The following is a 22,298-nucleotide window of genomic DNA, read 5'->3' as shown; positions in this document are numbered from 1 at the left end:
ATTTGATAAACTCTATAAAGAGTTTAAAAATAATTGTTGTCTTGGGTTTTTTTTTTTTTATTGTTGTGAAGACACACTGTGACCACATAACTCTTATAAAGAAAAACATTTAATTGGGGCTGGCTTGTAGTTCAGATGTGTAGCTCAAATCCTAGTGACACATTCTCCAATAAGGCTGCACCTACTAAAACAAGAACACACCTCCTAATAGTACCAATCCCTAATCAGCCTCGGGACCATCTTCATTTAAACTACCACAATTATTTCAGTAATTCAAAGACAAAGTGAGATTTTCATCTAAATTATCCTTGTGTTAATAGATTGTGTTATGTGGCCCACTTTGGCCTTGAACTTGTGATCCTCCTGCCTCAGCCCCCTGAGTCACGGGTATGTGCCACACCTGGCTCAAATATGTTTTTGTTTTTGTTTTGTTTGTTTGTTTGGCCCAATACATGGTTTCTCTGTGTCCCCTTGGCTATTCTAGAGCTAGCTTTGTAGATCAGGCTGGCCTTGAACTCACAGAGACCTGCCTGCCTCTGCCTCCCAAGTGAATGCTGGGATTAAAGGCATGCACCACCACTACCTAGATCAAATATTCTTTTAAAAGACAAAAACCAAAAAAAGCTGTTTGTGAGTTGAGAGTTGAGAAAGAGTATCTCAAATAACCCATGTTGGCCTCAAACTTGCTATGTGTCTGAGGATGACCTAGCACGCCTAAACCTCTGCTGTGTACACACTACTCTCCCAACTGTATTATATTATCATTATTATTAATATTGTTATTATTATTTTTGAGACAGGGTTTCTCTGTGTAGCCCTGGCTGTCCTGGAACTCACTCTGTAGACCAGGCTGACCTCGATCTCTGATCTACTTCTGCCTCCTGCTGGGATTAAAGGTGTACACCACCATTGCCCCACAAGCTGTATCACTCTTTAAACTTGAATGTAAACATAGCACCTGCAAATGATAATGCTACCATTTATACAGAGTACTGTGCACTGCTTCCTCGGGTTAAGTATTACTGTAGTTATTTTACTTACAACAACGTGCGAAATCCTTATGTGTCCCATGGAGATGCTTTTGTTGGTCTCATTTTTATGGATGAAGAAACTAAGGCACAAGGAAATTTAAGAACTTACTAAATGTTTAAATGACTATGGAGGAATTTCTTTCCTATATTGTCTAAGCTCTGCAGCCCATGCTTTTTAAACCACCTCAGTATACTACTTATTCACTTAATATATTTAATCATTCAGAAAAAATTCTTAAATGCAATAATGGATAGTTAGAAGATTTCTTCCCTTTTGTAAATATGCAGGAGAACAGGTCTCAACTGTTTTTTTTTGTTTGTTTGTTTTTTGTTTTTCCTTTTTAGTTTTTCAGCTTTGGAACAAAAACACTGTATCAAAGCAAAGATGCTCCACAGTCTAAATTCTTCCAGCCCCTTTTAAAGCCTATGCTACCACCTAATGCTTTTCAAGGAAAAGTGGCTTTCATTACTGGAGGAGGGACTGGCCTTGGCAAGGCAATGACAACTTTCTTGTCTACCCTGGGTGCCCAGTGTGTGATAGCCAGCAGGTAAGTGTCACCTGAGAGGCTGTGAAGAAACTACCTGTGTCACAGTATTACAAACATGGCTATCTGATTGCATCTTATATAACATATTCTGTAGATAGAGTAAATAAACCTCCTTGGACAACTTCAGATGCAATTTGATTTGTAAAAATAGTGGCAGTTATAAAACTGATGGTGTTTGCAGTTTTCATTTTCTGAATATGAAGGTGGAGTTTAAAAGGATTTCATTGAAGTGGTTTTGATATCTGTTGGAGTAAGGACTCCTTACTAATTTAATCGATAATTAACCTCATACTAGAATAACGGATGCAACCCTTATGGTTGTTTTATGGTGGACAAGAATCTCAAAATGCGTATTGTGATGGATATAAAGCCACACAGGCAGAAGTTATTATGTGGGTATATCCTGCTACCAACTATGAAATCTGAATCTTTAGATCCTTGTTAAAATTTTTGCCCAAGTAGTCACCTCAGAGACAGTAGTCTGTCCTTCACAAATGCACATTAGACAGAATGTTTATTATGTTCTTATTGTTGTAATGTGTAAGAATTTTAAAATATTATTTTTACTTTAATGCTATACAGTTGACGTTTATGGTGTGTTTGTGTTTTGTTTTCTTTCAAGGATGTAAGACTGATCACGTAGAGTTATCCAAACTCATGAATTTAATCTGAAAACCATGTGTACTGTAACAGGAATACATTTCTTTGGTTGAAGAATGAATATAATGATTCTAATAAAGGAAATAATTTAAATCAATAAGTAAGTCAGGTGTAGTTGCACATATCTGTAACCCTAGTGCATAGGAGATAGAGGCAGGAGGATGAAGGATTCAAGATCACACAGTCTAATAAATAGAGAGTTGAAGACAGAATTACATAAGTTCCTGTTTTTAAGACAAAACAAAACCTTCCTAAGTAATTTGATATGTAGATAGTGCTATATAAAAGAGACTAATTTCATAAGTTAATTTCAGATATGTAAAAGTAACCTTTATTTGCCTGATGGAATCATCATCGCGGAGGCTCACTGCTGAATGAGCTCAGCCTTTCTAGCTCTTTCTGAAGTCTGGCTGCCTGCTTCAACTCAGCAGTTCCGGCTCAAACTCCTATCCAAGCTGACTGATTCAATCTGACATCTCTCAGCTTCTCAGTGAATTGCTCTGCTTGCCCACAAATTAACACTAGCCATCTCTGGCTCATTCTGTCTTCACCTGTGTCTAGCTTGCTCTCTCTGCAGTCTATCTCTGTAAAACTGTCCCAATAAAAACTGCTTCTCCCCCCACCCCCCGCACTGATCTCTTAAGTCCCCTCTCCTTCCTGGGCTGTGCTTGTTAGAGTTGGGTGTATTCCATCCTGTCAAATCTTTCTCTGATTTCTCACGTTGTCTGTCCCTCAATTAGACATCATTGTTTGTGATTAAAATTGTATACTCAGAGTGTGTCTGTATTCCAGCTAAGCCAGTCTATAATCCAGAGCAGCCGTGTTGCTGCATTAAAATTGCTCTACACAGATATATTTCAATTTAACTTTTAAAAAATGAAATTAATCAACAAGATTTTCAAGTAAGTATAAATTTTATACTTTCACAGAAATGTTTTTCTTTAAACTGTCAGTTGTATATGTTCTTTAGCTTAGAGAACAAAATAGAAAAATATAATATAAAAGCATTTAGTACTCAGGTGAAGTTCCCTGTGCTTATTTCTAGAAATATTGATGTTTTGAAAGCTACTGCAGAAGAGATTTCTTCTAAAACTGGAAATAAGGTATATTTAAAGCAGCCCTTTAAATCTAATATGGGGACTATAACATATTTATATAGTTTGTGGTTTTGGTTTAGGAAGCCTGGAAATGGCTGAGTTCTTTCTTCTTCATCATTTTGCAGGTTCATGCGATTCGGTGTGATGTTCGAGATCCTGATATGGTACATAACACAGTGCTGGAGCTGATCAAAGTTGCAGGGCATCCTGATGTAAGTGTAACGAGGCCGAGGCCTTTCAAAGCACAGGGCTTTGATTCTGAGAACATCACCAGGATGCGCAGAGGGAATGAGCTGTTGAAATGAGCTAGAGCCAGTGAGGGGAAAAGCCAGCTCTGTTTAAAGCAGAGAAAAGATTAGGTGGACTTATATGCCATTACTGTACAGGAATACTTAAAAAAACACATTTATAGTCACAGAGCAAACTTTATTATACTTCATTTAATGAGATTATACAATAGCAAGAGGAGTTACCTGAGAGCACATTAGCTGGTTTTAATGATAGGTTGGGTTAGCTTTTCCTGGTAACTATCAGTGTTTCCCAGTGGAAAAGAATGGCACAAACCAGGGAAACTGTCAGAAATACCACACTTCTGCTTCCTGGACCTGAGAGGTAATGAGTACTTTGCTGTTACGTGGCTCATTTGTGAGAGAGAACCTATCTCTTCCAGTAGTCTCAAAGAGAACACTCTCCTCTGTTAAACACTGTTTCAGAGACGCCCTAACACTGAAGCTGCTGCAGAACCCAGCAGACCTGTCCCTGGGAGTGAGGAAACCAGGCCGCCAGTGAAGTTCATTACTTAAAACATATAAAGCGCAGCCTAACTTAAAAGGCAGTTTTATTGGATGGTTTGTGTCTGTGGGTGGAGGATGACAGGGGTTGCTTCTCCATGTACCACAAGCTGGCCTGAACTTCCTATGTACCTCTGGGCTGGCTTTTAATCCTCAGTCCTCTTGTCTCTGCCTTCCGAACGCTGGGATTACAGATATATGTCAGCAAAGCTCTCTCAAAGGCATCTCGTGGTTATTCAAAGAAAAATGTAGTTACTGGTATGTAAGCTTACCTACTTTCCTTGTCTCTGCAGTCTACACTAATTTAAAGACAGGATTGGGAATTCTGAGACTGGGAAATAACACAGGTCATTTTTACAGACCCCAGAAACATAAAAGCCAAGGGAGTCTGCTGGCCTTGCTCCCTGGCTGACCGGGGTTCCGAGGTGCTCGCTGACAACTTGCTTCCTTTATTTCAGGTGGTGATAAACAACGCGGCAGGGAACTTCATTTGTCCCAGTGAGAGACTGACTCCCAATGGCTGGAAGACCATAACTGACATAGTTCTCAATGGCACAGCCTATGTGACCCTAGAAATTGGAAAGCAGCTAATTAAAGCACAGAAAGGTATGTCTGTTCATTCCTCCTGTGTCTGTCGGGTTCCGCACGTGTACATCTCATTAGCACGACAATCCATGTTTACCAGGGCTGTGGTAGAAGACTTAGTAAACACATTTCAAGGGCATTTGGAAACTCAGATGGGAGCAACTCCTTCTTCCTGTGGCTGACTCACTAATCATTATTATCTTTCATTTTAACACAGACTCCAATCTAGTTTTACCTCGATAGAGACCTGGTAGAGAGGAAGGACAGATGTGTTTAGAGAATAATAAAGAATCGATGTGGATAGAGAAGAGCAGAGGAAGTAGGAAACAATTGTGGGGAGGTGGCTTGTCACATGACTGGGTAAGTCCCCTGCAACAAAATAGGAAGTCAGAGTCCATTGAAGTTACTTGTGAAGAAGGTGATTTCTGTAAAATATCCCTGACTGAACTGGGTGCTGGCCAGTTTGATGTTGTTTTTCTTTTGGGCATATGGAAAGATGGTGTGGGTGGTAAGGGAGGAAAGGTTTCAAAGCTAGTAGCAGCAGAACTTATGAGAGGAAGGTTTTTAGCTGGGGTGAATAGTTTGTTTGTAGGTGACATCTTTGAGATTGTAAACATATGAGAGATCAAGAACACCACAAAGTGACTAGATTTGAAAGAACATAACTAGAACATTTTTGTCATGACTGACCAATTTCCTTATTATGATTTATGTCTATATAAATAAAGAATGTGTAACACCTTCTATATACTTAGCATACACAGAGAAAGGGATAGATAGATAGATAGATAGACCTGTGTAAAGAACACACAACTTAGTTATAGCATTTATAAGCTGCACACCTATATTGGGTAGATATACCACTATACTACTCTACTCCACAGCTATGAGATCCCTTGCTATATGCGGTTCCTCCAGGCCACGTGGTTCTGCTCTATCTTCCTTCCACCTCTTTCTTCCTGATTCTCTCTCTCCTTCCTCTCTAAAACCTCCAGCCCCACCTTTCCTTTCTACTGGCCAATCACAGACTCTAACCTTTATTTGACCAGTCAGCATGGGGGAAGGTCCATGTGGAATCAACCTGAGTATGTGATCTGCTCCTCATTGGGCAGCCCCTCTTGAGGAAGAAGAATTAGCATCAATATAGAAACAGCTTTGCAACAGATGGAGACTTCCTTTCTCCAGCACTCAGCATAATCCTTTACCCACCTCTCCACAGTCCTAAGCAAAGGAGCTGTGATTTGGATCTGGACTTTTGTGGCTACTGTTATTTTATTACTGATTTATTTTTTTCCCCAGAAAGATCGATAGACTTGAGAAAGGAATTGGAATTGTCAGCTGACTTCTGCCTGCCTGCTGCTTGCTCTCTCTCTCTCTTTCTGTTTTCTTCCTTTCTTCCTTTCTTCCTTCCTTCCTTCCTTCCTTCCTTCCTTCCTTCCTTCCTTCCTTTCTTTCTTTCTTTCTTTTTTTTTTTTTTTGCTCTCTCTAATTTCTGATCCTGCCTCTATTTCTTTCTCCGTCTCCTGTAGACTCTTCATTTTTGTTTTTCTGTTTCTTTCTGTCTCCATGATACTTTCTCTGCTTCATTATCTCTTATTTCTTCCTTGCTCATCCTTAGGATCTTTAGTTTTCTGACTCACTTCTCATTGTCTTTCATTTTAACACAGACTTTAGTCTATTTTTACTCCTCACATTGGATTAAAATTCTATGTGCTTCATTATAAATGCATTAGGTTAAGACTCTTTAAAAGAAGGAGGCCCATTTCTGTCCTTCCAAGTTTCCCGTCCTTTGAGCCTGTGACCTGACATTCTGGGTCCTGGGTTGGAGACTCTGAATTCTGTGTGTCTAAGCTGGTACCTCATTACCAGTTGAGGGTCTCAAGTGCTTGTGATCTCTCAAGCATGCCAATGTGGGTAAGCCTGGATGTTGGTTTAGGGGATGCATGTAATCCTTCAGCAAAAATATGTAGGCAGTCCAACACCTAGGAAGGTGATTAGGAGTGTCATGGACTAATTGTCCAGTGAAGATGAGGACACCAGCTTCAAGTGCACTCTTGCTTCTGTAGAGATTGGCACAGAAGGGGGGTTGAGGGGTGAGGGCAGAATAGCTAGAGCTGAGGGACAGATGCGGTGATACAAAGTTAGCAGCTCTGAATAACTAAAAAAGAAATGTGCCTGGAATTGCTTGTCCCTGTACTGATCTGGGGCCACTAAGTCTCCACACCCCTTGTCTTTCACACAAGGACATTTTGCAGACAAACCGATTTTAGAGATCTGAAAGGCAGAGTTGGATGTGTAGATGGAGTTGTGAGAATGGTGAACGGAAGCATGCTTATTTGCATATCATCAAGGGACCCTCCAGCCCCCTCCTCACCCCACACTCTCGGGCTGAGCCGCCTGTTGTTTCTGTTCTCAGATATGGCTGACAGTAAGACTCTTAATGATATGCAGGAGAGGAAGATCTTTAAAATGCTTTCTTTGTGGTCCTTCAAGTTTAAAGCACCTCATCCCTTCTTTCCTCCTGTTGTTTGAGGCAGTGTTTTATTATGTAGCCCAGGCTACCCTTCAGCTGTTGCCTCAGCCTTGAAAGTGGGGGTTATAGGTGTGTACCACCAGACCTCACTTTCCACTATACAGTCATTAAAATGGGTTTTGTAAAAACATACAAGTATGTTTTATCATACTTTTAAGACATTGAACTTGCAGTTTTTTCATATCTAGTATTATATCTGTTTAAGAGGTAGAAAATCAGGTTTCTTGTAATCCAGGGCAGTCTTCCAACTTTTAGTGCATTCGGGTTCCTGAGACAGACTCCGCCATGTCCCAGGCACAGCTGCTCCGTCTGTGTGTGCTGTCTACTGAGACAGACTCTGCCATGTCCCAGACACAGCCGCTCCGTCTGTGTGTGCTGTCACGTTGGACTCTAACTTTATAGAGTCAGTTTAGGAAATGGAGAACCAGGAGAACATGCTTTCTGTTTGTCCACATTTCTGCTATGTCAGTCATCCTGTCCACCTGAATTTCTGTCTAATATTAACTGTACTTAGCCTCAAGGCTGTCTTTAACTTTGTCTGATGCAGATTAGGGGCTGTGAACTCTCGGCATTGAGGGAGCTGGAGGCAGCACCTTCAGTTTCAGGACTTGTTGTTGTTGGTTTTGGAATTCAAAGTTGAAGAGATTTTTGATTCAGAATCTTAAAGGTGTCACTGTTTTCCTGTGGCCCCTGATGAGGGCTGGGTGAAGACACTCCCTAAGCTACTTTGTCCTCCCTGTCCTGGTGGCCCATTGCTTGCCTTTACAGTTTCTGCCTTCTGTTCACCCCTCTTGGCATTTGTTTGCCTCCTAGAAACTGTAATTTATAGGTTTTTTTTTTTTTCTACCAAATTAGATTTTTTTCAGTATATATTTCTTCCTTCCAGATCTCCAATTATACATATATTCTACTGGAATGCCCCATATGTTCCAGTCTTTGGCCAGTCTTTTAACTGTTTCCCCTGTGACCTTTGTACTCGGTAGTTTTTATTGTGTCTTCATTGAAGATCTTCCACAGCTAAGCTCCTTCCTTTAATTTTAAAATTTCAGATATTACATTTTCTGCCATATATGTTGTTTCTATTTTGGTATTTTTAATTATTTTTAGTATTTCATTTTACTTATTTGTAAAATTACTTATTTGTATGCACGTGTGTGTGTGTGTGTGCGCGTGTGCGTGTGTGTGGATGCAGTGAGCGCTTGAGGTCAAAGGAAAACTTTCAGAATCAGCTTCTCTCTTTCCACTCTAGGGGTCGAACGCTGGTTGTCAGGCCTGGTAACAGGCTCCTTTACCCACATGCTTATATAATGGCCTTCCCTGAACTCTTTTAACATGTTTCTTTGAAATCTTTTTATCAAGGTTATCGTACTGTTACAAAGGTCATTCCATGCTAATTGTATCTGCTGGACATGTTTTGACTCTATTAATTGGGTTTCCCCACGTTTCTAATTCAGTGTGAACACAAAGCCTGGGTTTTGAGTTTTCCTTTGAAGTGTTACATCTTACACGAGGAAGCAGTTACTCTGAGTACATGATCATTTTACAACTCATCTGTAAAGTTTATTTGAGTAGGTATAGTAGCTTTCCTTTGAGTCTAACTTAGCCCTTCCGTATGATTCTTCTGAGCTGACTGCCGAAGGCTTTGGATGCCAGTTAGGAAGCTTACCGCCTCTCCGTCTCCCAGCCCTTTGTGAGCCTTTAGAGACACCGTCCAGTTCAATGCTGTGATAGCAGTTGCCTTTTTCTAGATTCCATGGGCACTTTTCCTCGGGTACATAGTGGGGCATCAGCACACACTCAGGGAGACTCTATGAAAAGTGCTCGAGCCCTGTTCCTGTGCACATCCCTTCTCAGAGCCGCTTCTCAGTCAGAAATTCTAAGATGCTGTTAGGCTTATCATATCATGATGCCATTCCTTCTCTACCTGTAGTAAGGTGGCCGGCAGTGACAGGATCTGTATCTCTTGCACAGTTATAGTGATGTATAAGAGTCCATCATGGCTAGAGGTAGAAGTCCTTGATAATTTAATTCTGATTTCTTTACATTGAAGATATTCTTGGCCATGGAATGTGTCTCTTAAATTTCAGTCTTTGTATTGACAGACTAGGCAAAGAATTGCAGACAGTGCAGACTGGCCATCCCAAAAACAGTGTCTTAGGGTTTCATTGCTGTGAAGAGACCCTGTGGCCAAGGCAACTTTTATATTTTTGGTTGTGAGCCTAGCCTTTAACGGCTGAGCCATCTCTCCAGCCCAAGGCAACTTTTTATAAAGGCAAACATTTAATTGGGGCTGGCTTACAGTTTCAGAGGTTCAGTCCATTATCATCATGGTGAGAAGCATGACAGCATGCAGGCAGACATGGTGCTAGAGGAGTCAAGACTTCTACATCTTGATCTGCAGGCAGCAGAAGGGGACTGTCTTCTGCAGGCAGCCAGGAGGATGCCCTAGATCTCACTGGCCATGCTTGAGTGTGCGTGTGTGTAACCTCAAAGCCCCACTTCCACAGTGACACACCTCCTCTAACAAGCCTACACCTCTTCCAATCTTGCCATACCATCTAATAGTACCATTTCCCATGGACCAAGCATAATCAAACTTCTACAGACATTAAGACCAGGAGTAAGACGATATACTTTTCTTAGGTTACTCTTTCAGTGATGAAGGCTAGTAAACTTAAAAACAAGAATAGGTCCTCTAGATTTTGTGATTCCTTTTTATTCGGGACCTCATTTGTGCCTGTCATGTTTCCCGGCTGTGCACTGAAGTAGCTGCAATGCTGATAACCACGTCCTTTAACTTTCTAGGAGCTGCGTTTCTTGCTATCACTACCGTGTATGCTGAGAGTGGATCAGGCTTTGTAATGCCAAGTTCTTCAGCCAAATCAGGCGTGGAAGCCATGAATAAGTGAGCACTACTGAGTTAATTGTGTTGCCCAAAATAGATAAAGTTCTCTGGTCAAAAGGAAGACTGATGTGGAACAGGCTATGTCTGATCACATGTTCCTGTGCCACAGGACTGATTTTACTGACCTGGACTTTGATTGATACTCTCTTACTGAATTTTATCTGTTGCAAAATTACCGTATTTTAAGGTCATGATTATTATGTTAAAAACTTTTCCTTCTATAAACCTCTTAGGAGGGAACATTTTACTGGGTTTTGTACTAAAATCAGTTGCACTTGTGAGGAAATAGTACATGGTTTTTTTTCACAGGCACTTCAAACTCCATGCCTGACTAGGCTGCCTTATTCACTGGGTCATGGTAAGAGGATGCAAATTTGCCATTACATAAAACACTCTTTTGGGGGGAGGGCAGCTGTTGAAATTGGGTTTCTTTACACAGCCCCTGGTTGTCTGTCGTGGAACTCACTCTGTAGACCAGGCTAGCCTCGAACTCACAGAGATCTCTCTACCTGTGCCTCCCTACACAGTGCTAGGTGTAAGGGCATGTGCCACCACATCTGGCTACATAAAACATTTTTTTAAAGATTTATTTATGTGTATGGGTACTTAGTCTGCATGTACATCTGCACACCAGAAGACAGCGTCATAGAGTTGTGAGTTGTGATGTGGGTGCTAGGAATTGAACTCAGGACCTCCCTATCCACTGAGCCATCTCTCCAGCCCCCATACATAAAACATCCTAATGCATTGCTCTTAGCTTCGTTTTGGCTCCCATGTCTGCTTTAGTTCTTTCTGGCTTCTTCCCTTCCTGTCTTATCTCCTTATTCAGATTATTTGTATCTTTTAAGGTAACTTCACTCTCCTTTTGCAACTGGGTTAAGTACATATATGTATAAATATACACACATAAGAAACATGTCAGTACAATCTATAAAATCTACTGTTGAAAACTAGACTGTCAAGTGCCATTTCTAAACAGGTTCCATGTTCACTCTTAACAATGTATTTTCATTTAGGGCATTGAAGATTTTGCTTGAGTCTCATTTCCTTTGAAGCCCAGTTCAACAATTATGTTAAAATCTAGTTAAACGAGGCTGTGTTTCTATTTTAATTAACTGTGTAATCCATCTCTTGTTCAGTTAATGTACTTGTGATAGTACCTACGGACATTGTGATCCAGAGCATAGGCAATAAGGAAGTAACTGTAAGCTTGAGCTGCAGAAGCTGGTAGGGATGAGCCTGAAGTTCACATGTAAACCTAGTTGGCTTTGAACTCATAGAAACCCTGTCTCTCCTAAGAGCTGGGATTAAAGGTGTGTGTCATTATGCCCAGCATATTAGATTTCTTGTGTAAATTGTAGATCGTAGCTATAGTGACTAAGGACACTAAAATGTGTTAACTTGTGTAATAGAGGAAGTAAAGATGCAACTGTGACCTAGACAGGTTAGCAAAATTAAGAAAAATCGTTTAATTTTCCTGCACCTCAGCTTGTAACACAGGGAGTAATAGTAACACCTGATGGTGTGTGATTCCTGGGAGGCATTGAATGTGCAGTCAACCCTGGTTATTCATGTTTGAACATGCAGTACACTGTTTTAGAATCCACTCTGTGTACTTTAATTTTCGGCATTTTATCTCTTTTAATTTTTAGGTCACTTGCAGCTGAATGGGGTAGATATGGCATGCGTTTCAACATAATTCAGCCAGGACCTATCAAAACCAAAGTAAGTTTTATTTGGCATATTATAACACCGTGTGAAGGATTAAAGAATGAAACCGTGATGGATGTGCATTCTCATTGCTGTGTGGGACTTTCCAGGGATACCTGGATCCAAAACCCTTGTTGTAGGGAGAGAGTCTTTGCAATTACCCAGTATTAAGTACTGGTAATGTGGCCAGTGTCTTCATATTCATGGCTACTTATGTCATCAGTTTTGACATTTTAGTGATTAATATCTGTTACCATAAGTATGTTATTGCCCTGCATTTCTTATTTTTTTTTTGCCTATTTACAAATGTATTTCATGTGTATGGGTGTGTCACCTTCATATTTGACCGTGCGCCATTTCGGTGCAGTGCCTGTGGAGGAAGAAAAGGGCACTGAATGCCCTGGAATTGGAGTTCCACGTGGTTGCCTGCTGCCATGTGGTTGTTGGAAACAGAAGCCTGGGTGTCTGGATGAGCAGCCAGTGCTCTTAACCATTGAGCTGCCCTTCCCGTCCAATGTTCGCGTGTTTTAGAAGTCTCATGGCTCTTATAGTCTTATTTTTAAGTTGTGGCAATGTCAGTGTATCTGTAGCTTACAAGGACCTCTAGAAATCTGAGAGGAAGGCTTTCAGGAATGTTCTCTTTGACACGTTGCCTCTGCCTTTTCACTTTCAGCCAGTTATGCTTGTCTCTGACTCTACATCTGGTTAACATTCCCTCTGGAGGAGTGCACCTCACCAATGTCATTAACCTTCCAGACACTCATGACAGCTCCCAGTCACCACTTTCTGGACATCATTTAGAATGGCCACACATTTCTGCTCTCACATCATCTCCTGATGGATTCACTCTTATATCATCTCCTGATGGCTTCACTCTCACAACCTCTCCTGATAGCTTCACTCTAACATCATCCCCCTCATGACTTCACTCTTAAATATCATTTATTTTCTTGTAAAGCCAGAATGTGTAATTCTTGAGATGCAACTTTGAAAACCCAGGAAATTACATAAAAACCATACCAAGGTATATTCATTTAGTAGTAGGTGGTATTAAATTTTAGAATGGAAATTTTACTATCAGTTTATTTATTAATTAAAAAGATAGAAAGTGCAAAGGAAAGGTGCCAAAGTAAATGAAAATTGGATGTATATATGTATATATATGTATGTGTATATATGTATGTATATATATGTATACACATATACATACATTAATAAGAGTCAAATTCAAAAATAACTAAAAGCCAAATCACATGACTCAGTGCCCTCTGTTGCACAGTAACCCAGAAGAACTATATTTGCAGCAGCTTCTTTCCTGGATGCCAGTGATTACAAGAGATCATCTCCTTCATGTATTTATTTGCCTTCTTTTTCTTTACTTTTTAAATTTACTGTGTGTGTGTGTGTGTGTGTGTGAGTGTGTGTGTGTGTGTGTGTGTGTGTGAGTGCACATTTGTATCTGCATGCACATCAGTGTACCACATGCATGCTTGGTGCTACAGAGGTCAGAAGAGAGCAGTGAATCCCCTCCAATTGGAGATAGGGATGGCTGTGAACCACCATGTAGGTGCTGAGAATTCAACTTGATCCTCTGCAAGAACAACACGTGCAAGTTCGCAAGAGTTGACCTCACCTTGCTGTGTCTGTACATCACAGCCCCAGACACTGACCAGTGTGGTCCCTGCTCCCTTGTTCTCACATGGTTTACCTTTTCTGTTTTTATTTTTAAAGAAAAGAGAATAGAGTAACTTCTCTCAAACATTGCATATTTGAATTGCTTTTCTGTGTTTATTGAATGAAATAAAACCCCTCTGTCTCTCGCATTCAATGTAATCTCAGAGCTCTTTTGGGTATATTGCTTGCTCATTTGATTTTTTAAATAATGACTTGCTAAGGTAGGAGAAATGAAAAACTAAGGTAACAAGTTTACATTCTTGGAAGACCCTTTTTCCTTTTCAAGGGTAGATTTAGGGAAAATGACCCATTTTGGCTGACAGTGAATGTGAAAAATTTTGGTGACAGTGGTTTTTTTTTTTTGTTTGTTTGTTTTGTTTTGTTTTGTTTTACCATGTCTAAGCTGTAAGCATCACGCTATAGTACAGCTATATTTTATGTAAAATTGAGAAATAAAACACATTCATGCATACACACCTGATCACACATACATGCAGATACACGAAGCTAACTTTTCTTGTTTGTTGCTAAGGGAGCCTTTAGCCGTTTGGACCCGACTGGAAGATTTGAGAAGGAGATGATTGACAGAATCCCCTGTGGTCGGCTGGGAACTATGGAGGAACTTGCAAATCTGGCCACTTTCCTTTGCAGTGATTATGCCTCTTGGATTAATGGAGCAGTAAGCATTGCTGTGTCTTCACCTTTTTGGTGGTGGGAGGAGCTGTATTTTGGAGTCAATCCTAATAACGCTGAATATGGATATGATTTAAAAATATTTAGTTAGTTGCAAACAATATAAAATATTTACACATTACTCATCCTAAACATTTATTCCTTGACAAATTAATTTGATTAAGTGCAAGTTGCCTTGTTAGACATTGTTTAAAGATGATCTTTAAATTGGGTAGAATTTTGTTGGAAAAGAGCATTCTAAGCAGAGAAAAGAAGTTCAGATTGTATCGCAGTTTTATCTTTCAAAATCTGAGCCTGGCTTGAGACTACCGAGGAGATTACATTTAGTTGGGATGCGAAGATGGATAACGGCTGAGAGACTTTTCAAAAGGAGTGAAGGGGTTTGTGGTATCTTTTTCAGGTCATTAGATTTGACGGTGGAGAGGAAGTATTTCTGTCAGGTGAATTCAACTCTCTAAAAAAGGTAATGCCATTTGGTTCATACACTATTACAGGCTAGGATACTGGGCTTATGTAAACCATTAGTTGACCCAGTTAAATTGACTTTGTTTCCTTCCGTCAGGTCACCAAGGAGGAGTGGGATATAATCGAAGGGCTCATCAGGAAGACAAAAGGCTCCTAAGATGGCCACAACTTCATCTGTGAAACACTAAAGTTAGGGACTAGAGTGCCACAAATGGACTGTGGTCTTCCCCTCGTCTTGGGGGTTAATAAATTGTTTGCTTGATGATTTCTGTAGTTCTGAGGATCAAACCCAGAGTGTCTGCTCTGCTCATTTTCTATCTCTGAGTTACACCTCAGCCCTAAAAAATGGTCGATGTTTGCCATGTGCAAACAGTGTGCCAGGTCAGGGGTGGCCACTCTGTATGAAGGGTAAATTGGACAGGATATCTTTACTTTAAAACATGTGAAAAACAAAAAGGGGCAAAGATTTTTTTTTTCTAAATTATTCTTGTGTTGGCTCAGTAGATAAAGGTGAAAGATGCTTGTTGCTAAGCCAGTTGAACTGAGTTCAATCTCAAGGCCCCACTCTGTAGGATAGAACCAACTCTTCAAAGTGCCTGCTACACATGCATACCCCACCCCAGCACATGTGTACGTGTGTATGTGTGTGTGTTCACATAATGTACACACAACCTCGACCATGTATATAAATGGCTCGATTGTTTCACACTCTCTCATTGTTCTCCATTATACTCTTTCCTCTCCCATGGAACCCTTTCTTTCTCCCTATCAGTCTTCTTGTACTTTTAGGGTTGCTTCCATTGGCTTGGGTGTGAGGTCTTTTCCTTCAGGAAGGGGGCTGAGGCCTATGACGCCTTTCCCTCAGCAACCATTCTCCACCTGTAGTGCCTCTGGTTGGGTGTGTTGAAAAAGCTTTGATAGTACTGAAATGTGTGTGGAAAGGTGGAGAATGGAAACAGGAGTAGGCTTCTGTGACCTGGTGAAACAGAAGAAGCTTAGGAGTGGAGGTAACCTGTGAGGGACACATCACACCGTGCCTATGGCATGGGGCCTAGAAATGAGAGGCGCTATGTTGAGTTCTCAGTATATTCTGTTTTCATTTAGACTTGTGAATTATCTTCTTTGTAGCTCTGTATTAATTCAGCCTTAGTGTGTTAGGAGATTGTATATTATAGCAGATGCTTTATTGGATACAGAATAACTGATAGTACTTGGCTCTTGATACTAGATAATGGAAATTTCAGAGTTCTAAAATAATTGTATTGAAGACATTGAGATAAGTATTACATGGGATTAAGATGTTGGGAAAGGAGTAATTTACATTGCTTTCAAAGTTAACAAATTTAGTAATATGAGATAGCAGTCAAGGATTTCTGTAAGTAGAGACTCATGAAGGCTATAAAATATTTTTGTATCTTACTAATATATATTTTTTATTTGGGCTATAATCTTGCACTTTTGAGAACCAAATAAGAAAGCCACAGTTTTAAGCCTCCAGAATTAGAATTGAGCCTGTGCTTTTAGAAAGTCCATTTGGCTTTCAGAGCAACCACTTACAGCATGTTCACTACACTGACCGTCACCATTGTCCTCTGTGCTATAACAGGAAGCAGTTTTTATTACCTCATAAATAGATCTATGCAAGAATGTAGAGTTTCTGTTTGTTATGTGTAAGACCTGTATGGTAACTGTACATTGACAGTTAATTGTGTCATAAATGATGTTTGTTGTACAGTAAACACAACCACAGTGTCATCGTTTGGGTTTGGAACAAGGCCTTTGAGAATCACTCTTGTCCACTGGACTGTTCTAAGATGCTTTTCCCGCACATCCTTAGTGCCAACAACTACCCCTCGTCTTTGCTTCCTTCCCCTCATCCCCATCTGCTGCTTTAAACTTGTCAATACTTCTTCAACATTAAAAACTTTTCGGCAGTTGTATAATCTTGTAGAGGTTGCATCATCTCTTTCCTTCCTTGTTTTTTCTTCATTATTTTATGAATGTATGTGTGTCTGCACATGTGTGTTTGGGTGCACGGAGGACACAGGCTAGGCATCGGGTCCGGAGCTGAGTTACAGGTCGTTGAGAGCTACCTGCCTCCCATGTGGGTGAACTGGAGTCCTCCACAAGAGCAGCACATGCTCCCAGCCATTTCTTCATCCCCTATTTTCTTCAACAAAATACTAGATTGTGATAGCTTCCTCATGGAGTTATTTAGGGAGAAGTAAGATGGAGTAAAACTTTTTAAAATACAAAACACATGAGAAAAAGGCATCACCTTTTTCTTTCATTTCCATTTTCTTTTTTATTTTACTTTATTTTCTCTTTTAAAATTATATCTTATTTTTATTATTTAAAATGATTTTTAAATTTAAATGTATTTTAACATATTCTTCTCCACCAAGGCCTTTTAGATTCTCTTCCTGTCCTTACCTACCCAACTTTAAATTCTTCCTCAGTTGGGGGTTTCCAGAGACTTAACCACCAAGGGAAGAGCAAGCAAGGGCTGGACCTACCTGCCTCCCTCCCTTCGCACTTATTTAGCAGATATGTAGCTTGGTCTTCATGCAAGTCCCCCAACAACTAGAGCAGGGGATGTTCCAGCCTGTGGAACCTGTTGTCAGCCTGTAGGTTCTGTTCCCCTAACTGGGCTGCCTTGTCTGGCCTCAATGAGAGAGGATGTGCCTAGTCTTGCAGTGTGGGGAGGTGGGAGTTGGAGTGATACAGGAGACTTTCCCCTTTTCAGAGGAGAAGAGGAGGGGTAATAGGGGAAGATCTGGGTGAGGGGGTACTGGGATGTGAAGTGAACAATGAAAAGAAAAACATCTTAAAAAAAAAAACCCAAACCAAAAACCCAGTACAACAACAAAACTCTTGAAACTAAGAAAAAAAAAAAATTACCCTCACCCCCACCGCCCAAAACACCACCAAATCAAAGCACACTAGAGGCATTGCAGGTGTGGCTGCTGTATCTCATGCTGCTTGTGGACGTTGTACATCGTGGTGCGGAGCCTAGTGCGCACCACGATGTACAACGTCCACAAGCAGCACCACCAAATCAAAGCACACTAGAGGCATTGCAGGTGTGGCTGCTGTATCTCATGCTGCTTGTGGACGTTGTACATCGTGGTGCGGAGCCTAGTGCGCACCACGATGTACAACGTCCACAAGGGGAGGGGAGGGGAGGGGAGGAGAGGAGAGGAGAGGAGAGGAGAGGAGAGGGGAATGGGAGAGAGGGAAGGGGCAAGAGGACAGAGTGAGAGCAAGTGCAAGAAGGCAAGAGCAAGAACTGTCTCCTTCTTTTAACAATTTAGATTATAACTGAGGAAAAATTTAAACTCTGTAGTTTTACTTTCCTTCTTTTGACCTTAAAAATCATTAAAATAGGGTGGTGGTAAGATAGTTCAGTTAGGAAAGTGTCTGGTATGCAACTGTGAAGACCTGAGTTTGGACCTCCAACACCCCTCCCCAAAAGAGCTAAATCGTGTGCCTGTAATCCTAGCACTGGGGCAGTGGAGACTGGAGGATCCCTGGAGTTGCTGGCCAGCCAGACTAGCCATTTGGTGAAACTCTAGGTTCAATGTAAGACCGTATGTCAGAAAGTAAGAGTAAGGTCAACCGAGGAAGACACCCAGCATCAATTTCTGCCTTGCACACATACAAGCACACACATACATTTCCACACACACAAACAGATACACACACAACAGTCACTACCTTGGGGGGTCACAGCTGATCAGTCTGTTTCTAACAACCTTTGGGTGATATTTCCACTCATTCCTGTAGGTAGTCCTGTTAATCATTTATGAAATTTTGTCTGAGACATTAATAGATTGACTTCCTCCATAGTGACCCAATTCCTTCCTCTTTTCCAAAACTGAAGACACCAACATGATGATAAGATACATTCATGATTTAGAGCATGTTCATGATCTACAGATAACTGGCTAGAAGGTTCCACAGGTCTTGTTCCAGAGCATCATAGCAGTGCCTAGAAGTCTTTAGTTATCAGTTCTAACCTAATCTAAGCCTGCCTTCTGGCCCTTTATGTAGGGAGAAAGAGCTTGAAACCTCAACTTGCTCTGTAGCCAAGGAAGACCTCAAGCCTGATCCTCCTACAGCTACTTCCCTATTGCAGGGATAGATTGTGGGGCACCACCATTCTCAATGTTTTCCATGCTGGGAATGAACCAAGGGATTCCTGTCTGTTAGACAATCCCTCAACCGAGTTGTGTTACCAGTCTCCAAATTCTTTCCTCCTTGCCCCAACCCCTTGTTCTCAAGTCTTTACCATCTTTGTTGTTATTTTGCTTTTTAAACATTTAATTTTATTTTTGAGACAGGGTCTCACTATGTAGTTCTGGCTGTCCTGGAACTCAGTATGATGACCAGATTGGTCTAGAGTGCTGAGATTAAATGTGTGCACCACCATGCCCAGTTCTTTAGAGTTTCTGAGTAGCCATGTGTTAAATCCAGCCAGTGACAGAATAATAAATCAGATTCTGTATTCTGTGGTTTAAATGTATTAATTTGTTCATTCTTAGAACTAGTTTCTTTTGTAATTAAAATATTTCTTCCCTAAGGATATTGATGGTTCTTTTTTAGCTAGTGGATTTTAATCATTACTATTTTGAATGATTAATTATAGTTGGATATATGTATGAATATAATTTGATTTTTTTTTTTGAGATAGGGTTTCTTTGTAGCTCTGGCTGTTCTGGAACTCACTCTGTAGAACATGCTGGCCTTGAACTCACAGAGATCCACTTGCCTCTGTTTCCTGAATGTTGGAATTAAAGGTGTAGGCCACCACTGTTGGCCAATAATTTAATATCTTGATATATTTATACTATGTGGAATTGTTTAAACCCAGCAAAGAAACATTTATTGTCTGGTGACCCATATTATTTTTATGGTAAGACTTCTGAAGTTTATTTTCCCGTTTTGAAATGTATTATCCATCACCATTGACTATGGTCACTCTGTTGTGCAGTAGATCTTAAAATATTCCCGTCCATCAGAAATCCTATGATCAGCTCTTCATCTCTCTGTACTCTGTCCCAGGGTCTGGAAACCAACATTGACTCTCTACTTTATACTTGGCTAGCATATGAATATGATTATATTTCTGTACTCAAGAATTTTGTGCTTTATCTGTTGATAGTGAGGTATTTACATTTTTTGACTTGTATCAGCTTGAGTACTTTTTTTTTAATCATTGAATGTTCACCTTTGTGATATGCACATATAACTGTGATCATACAACATTATTCCAGTGTTGCAAATAAAACAGATCCTTTTTAATACAAAAATTATATTTATAATTTGAAGTGTTCTTCATGATAGATTATTAGAAATTATGTGTATGTGTATGTGTGTGTGCATGTGTGCATGCATGTGTGTGAGTGTGTGTGATTATATGGATAGGTGTAGGTACACCTTATGAATGCACATGTGTTTGTGGGGGCCAGAGAACAACTTTATTATTCCACAAGAATGATCCACCTTGTTTTTGAAGTAGGGTCCCTGCATTGGACCTGGTGTTTGTCTTTTAATCTAGGCTGTCTGGCCAGGGAGTGCAGGGATCTGCCTGCCTCTGTTTCCCATACTGGATTACAACGCAGAACACCTTACTTTGCCCCCTATGATTCGGTGGCAATCATTTTAACCATTTGTACCATCTACCCAGTTTCCCCATATTGATCAAAGGTTAGGCAGCTTTAGCATGATAAAACATTTTCACACATTTGTTCCAAACATGTACATGGATTTATAACCCCTGAGTACTGAAATGTCTGCTATCAACAAAAACTATTTACCTACTTAATAAGAAACATATCATAGTTCACATAAGATATATTGAGCGGTTTGGCTTTGTTTTAGAGTGCTTGGCTAGCATATGAGTATGATTATATTTCTATACTTGAGAATTTTGTGTTTTATCTGTTGATAGTGAGGTATTTAAATGTTTTGACTTGTATGAGCTTGTGTACTTTTTTTTAAAAAATCACTGAATGTTCTAATTATTACATGCTTTTATGAGAGATGAACAAAGGGCCAAAGGTTGCAAGCATGGCAGAGGGGGATCCGAAGAAAGATCATGGGAATTTCCCCTAGTAAGCTTTTTATGAAAGAAAACTATTCATGAATCAACAGAATGGCCACCCTTGGGCTGTGCACTACATCAAGGTGTTGCCCTAAGAATGATCATGGCCATTCACTCTCTTGGTACTTTTGGTCCACATCCTTTCATTTCACTGATGGAAGCTTTAACACTGTCAATTGAAGCAGGGTTATTGGTAAGTGTCACTCACAATTGCCATGTGAAAATTTTAGTGTCTCAAGATAGAGTGACAGTCATTGTTTCCAGTGTTTCTTGTGTAACCTGATGCAGTAAGAGCACAATTGACTTTGAGTAAGAGAAATGTGCAGCAGCAGAACTCTTTGATGAGACTCTCAAGCTCTCTGCTTTCCCAGCCAATGGTCCAAGAGGTTATATGGCTTGTACCAGGTCATGAAGTCAAGCTCACATCTGTGATGCAGTTAGCGATGTGAGTTCATATCTTAAAGATAATGACAGCGTCTAAGCTACTTACAAAATTCTTAAAATGGAAAAAGCCCATTTTCATAAACCTTTTAATTTAAGAAGAATATAAACAACGAATCATCACAAAATAAGCACACACATAATATTTTGAATTAGAATCTTGCCAAGAATCCAGAAACCCCACCCCTTATTCCTCATCAGGAACTGCTACTTCCTCTTCAGGACTATCCGCTTTGGGACTGACATTTAGTAGTCATTATACCTGCTTTTGAAACATGCAACTCAGTTGGTGCTATTCTGTTTCTGGTCGTTTCTACCTGTGTAGAAGCTGTTTCTGCACCTGAATTGGTCTGTAGCATTCATTTTAATGTATTGAGTGTGTATGTACCCCAGTTTGGCAGCTCTAGTTTGAGTCCCTCCTCAATACAATGTTGTTGTGAACTTGTTTGTCAGGTGAAATTATACACGTTCTCTAGTAGGTTGATAGTATGTTGGTGTGAAACTGTCCAGCTGTATGGAATGAATATTTAGTGAGGTATGTTCAAATCTAGTAGACACTGCCAAATGGTCTGCCAAAGTGTTTATACTTAAAATGTTATTACATAGCAGAGGTGTTTCTACCCATACCATGGCCTCATCAACATTCTTAGGAGCAGATGGTAGGATCCCATTTTTAAAGTTTTTGCTTCTTATGATTAATAATAAAATTGGTTATTTTTTATGTTTATTGGATAGGGGAATGTCACTGTAACATTTCATTTTTTCAATTTTCTCACATATTTATTAATTGTGCTATATTTTAAAGTCTTTGTCAGTTACTTGTATTACAATTTTTCACTCTTAGTAATGTGTGTGTGTGTTTTATAGAGTATGGTTTTTCAATGTTTCTTCTAAATGGCAAAAAACTATTTTGATGCCCAGAGCAATAGATATACCTTTAGTATTAACAACATACCATTTATATTCATATTGAAACTATACTTAAAATGTATTTTGTTCAAGGTTTTGAGGCAGACATTGTACCAGTGGTTTTACATTCACATTTTAGATTTATATTCT

General features: G+C 40.0%; 1 protein-coding gene across 1 annotated transcript in view; it reads left to right on the top strand.

Moving 5' to 3' along the window:
• Decr1 (2,4-dienoyl-CoA reductase 1) overlaps positions 1–16,632 on the top strand; it is a 28,025-nt gene extending 11,393 nt beyond the window's left edge. Inside the window, exons 2-10 of the mRNA XM_021160858.2 lie at positions 1,377–1,579; positions 3,285–3,342; positions 3,462–3,548; positions 4,586–4,733; positions 10,051–10,150; positions 11,803–11,875; positions 14,067–14,213; positions 14,628–14,690; positions 14,790–16,632. Coding sequence (XP_021016517.1) covers positions 1,377–1,579; positions 3,285–3,342; positions 3,462–3,548; positions 4,586–4,733; positions 10,051–10,150; positions 11,803–11,875; positions 14,067–14,213; positions 14,628–14,690; positions 14,790–14,849 — 939 coding nt within the window. The 3' untranslated portion in view covers positions 14,850–16,632. The remainder of the gene's footprint in view (positions 1–1,376; positions 1,580–3,284; positions 3,343–3,461; positions 3,549–4,585; positions 4,734–10,050; positions 10,151–11,802; positions 11,876–14,066; positions 14,214–14,627; positions 14,691–14,789) is intronic.
• Positions 16,633–22,298: the final 5,666 nt, after the last annotated feature.

Source organism: Mus caroli, chromosome 4 (genome assembly GCF_900094665.2).
Source record: "Mus caroli chromosome 4, CAROLI_EIJ_v1.1, whole genome shotgun sequence".
NCBI lineage: Eukaryota > Metazoa > Chordata > Mammalia > Rodentia > Muridae > Mus > Mus caroli.
This window is presented reverse-complemented; position numbering and strand designations above follow the sequence as displayed.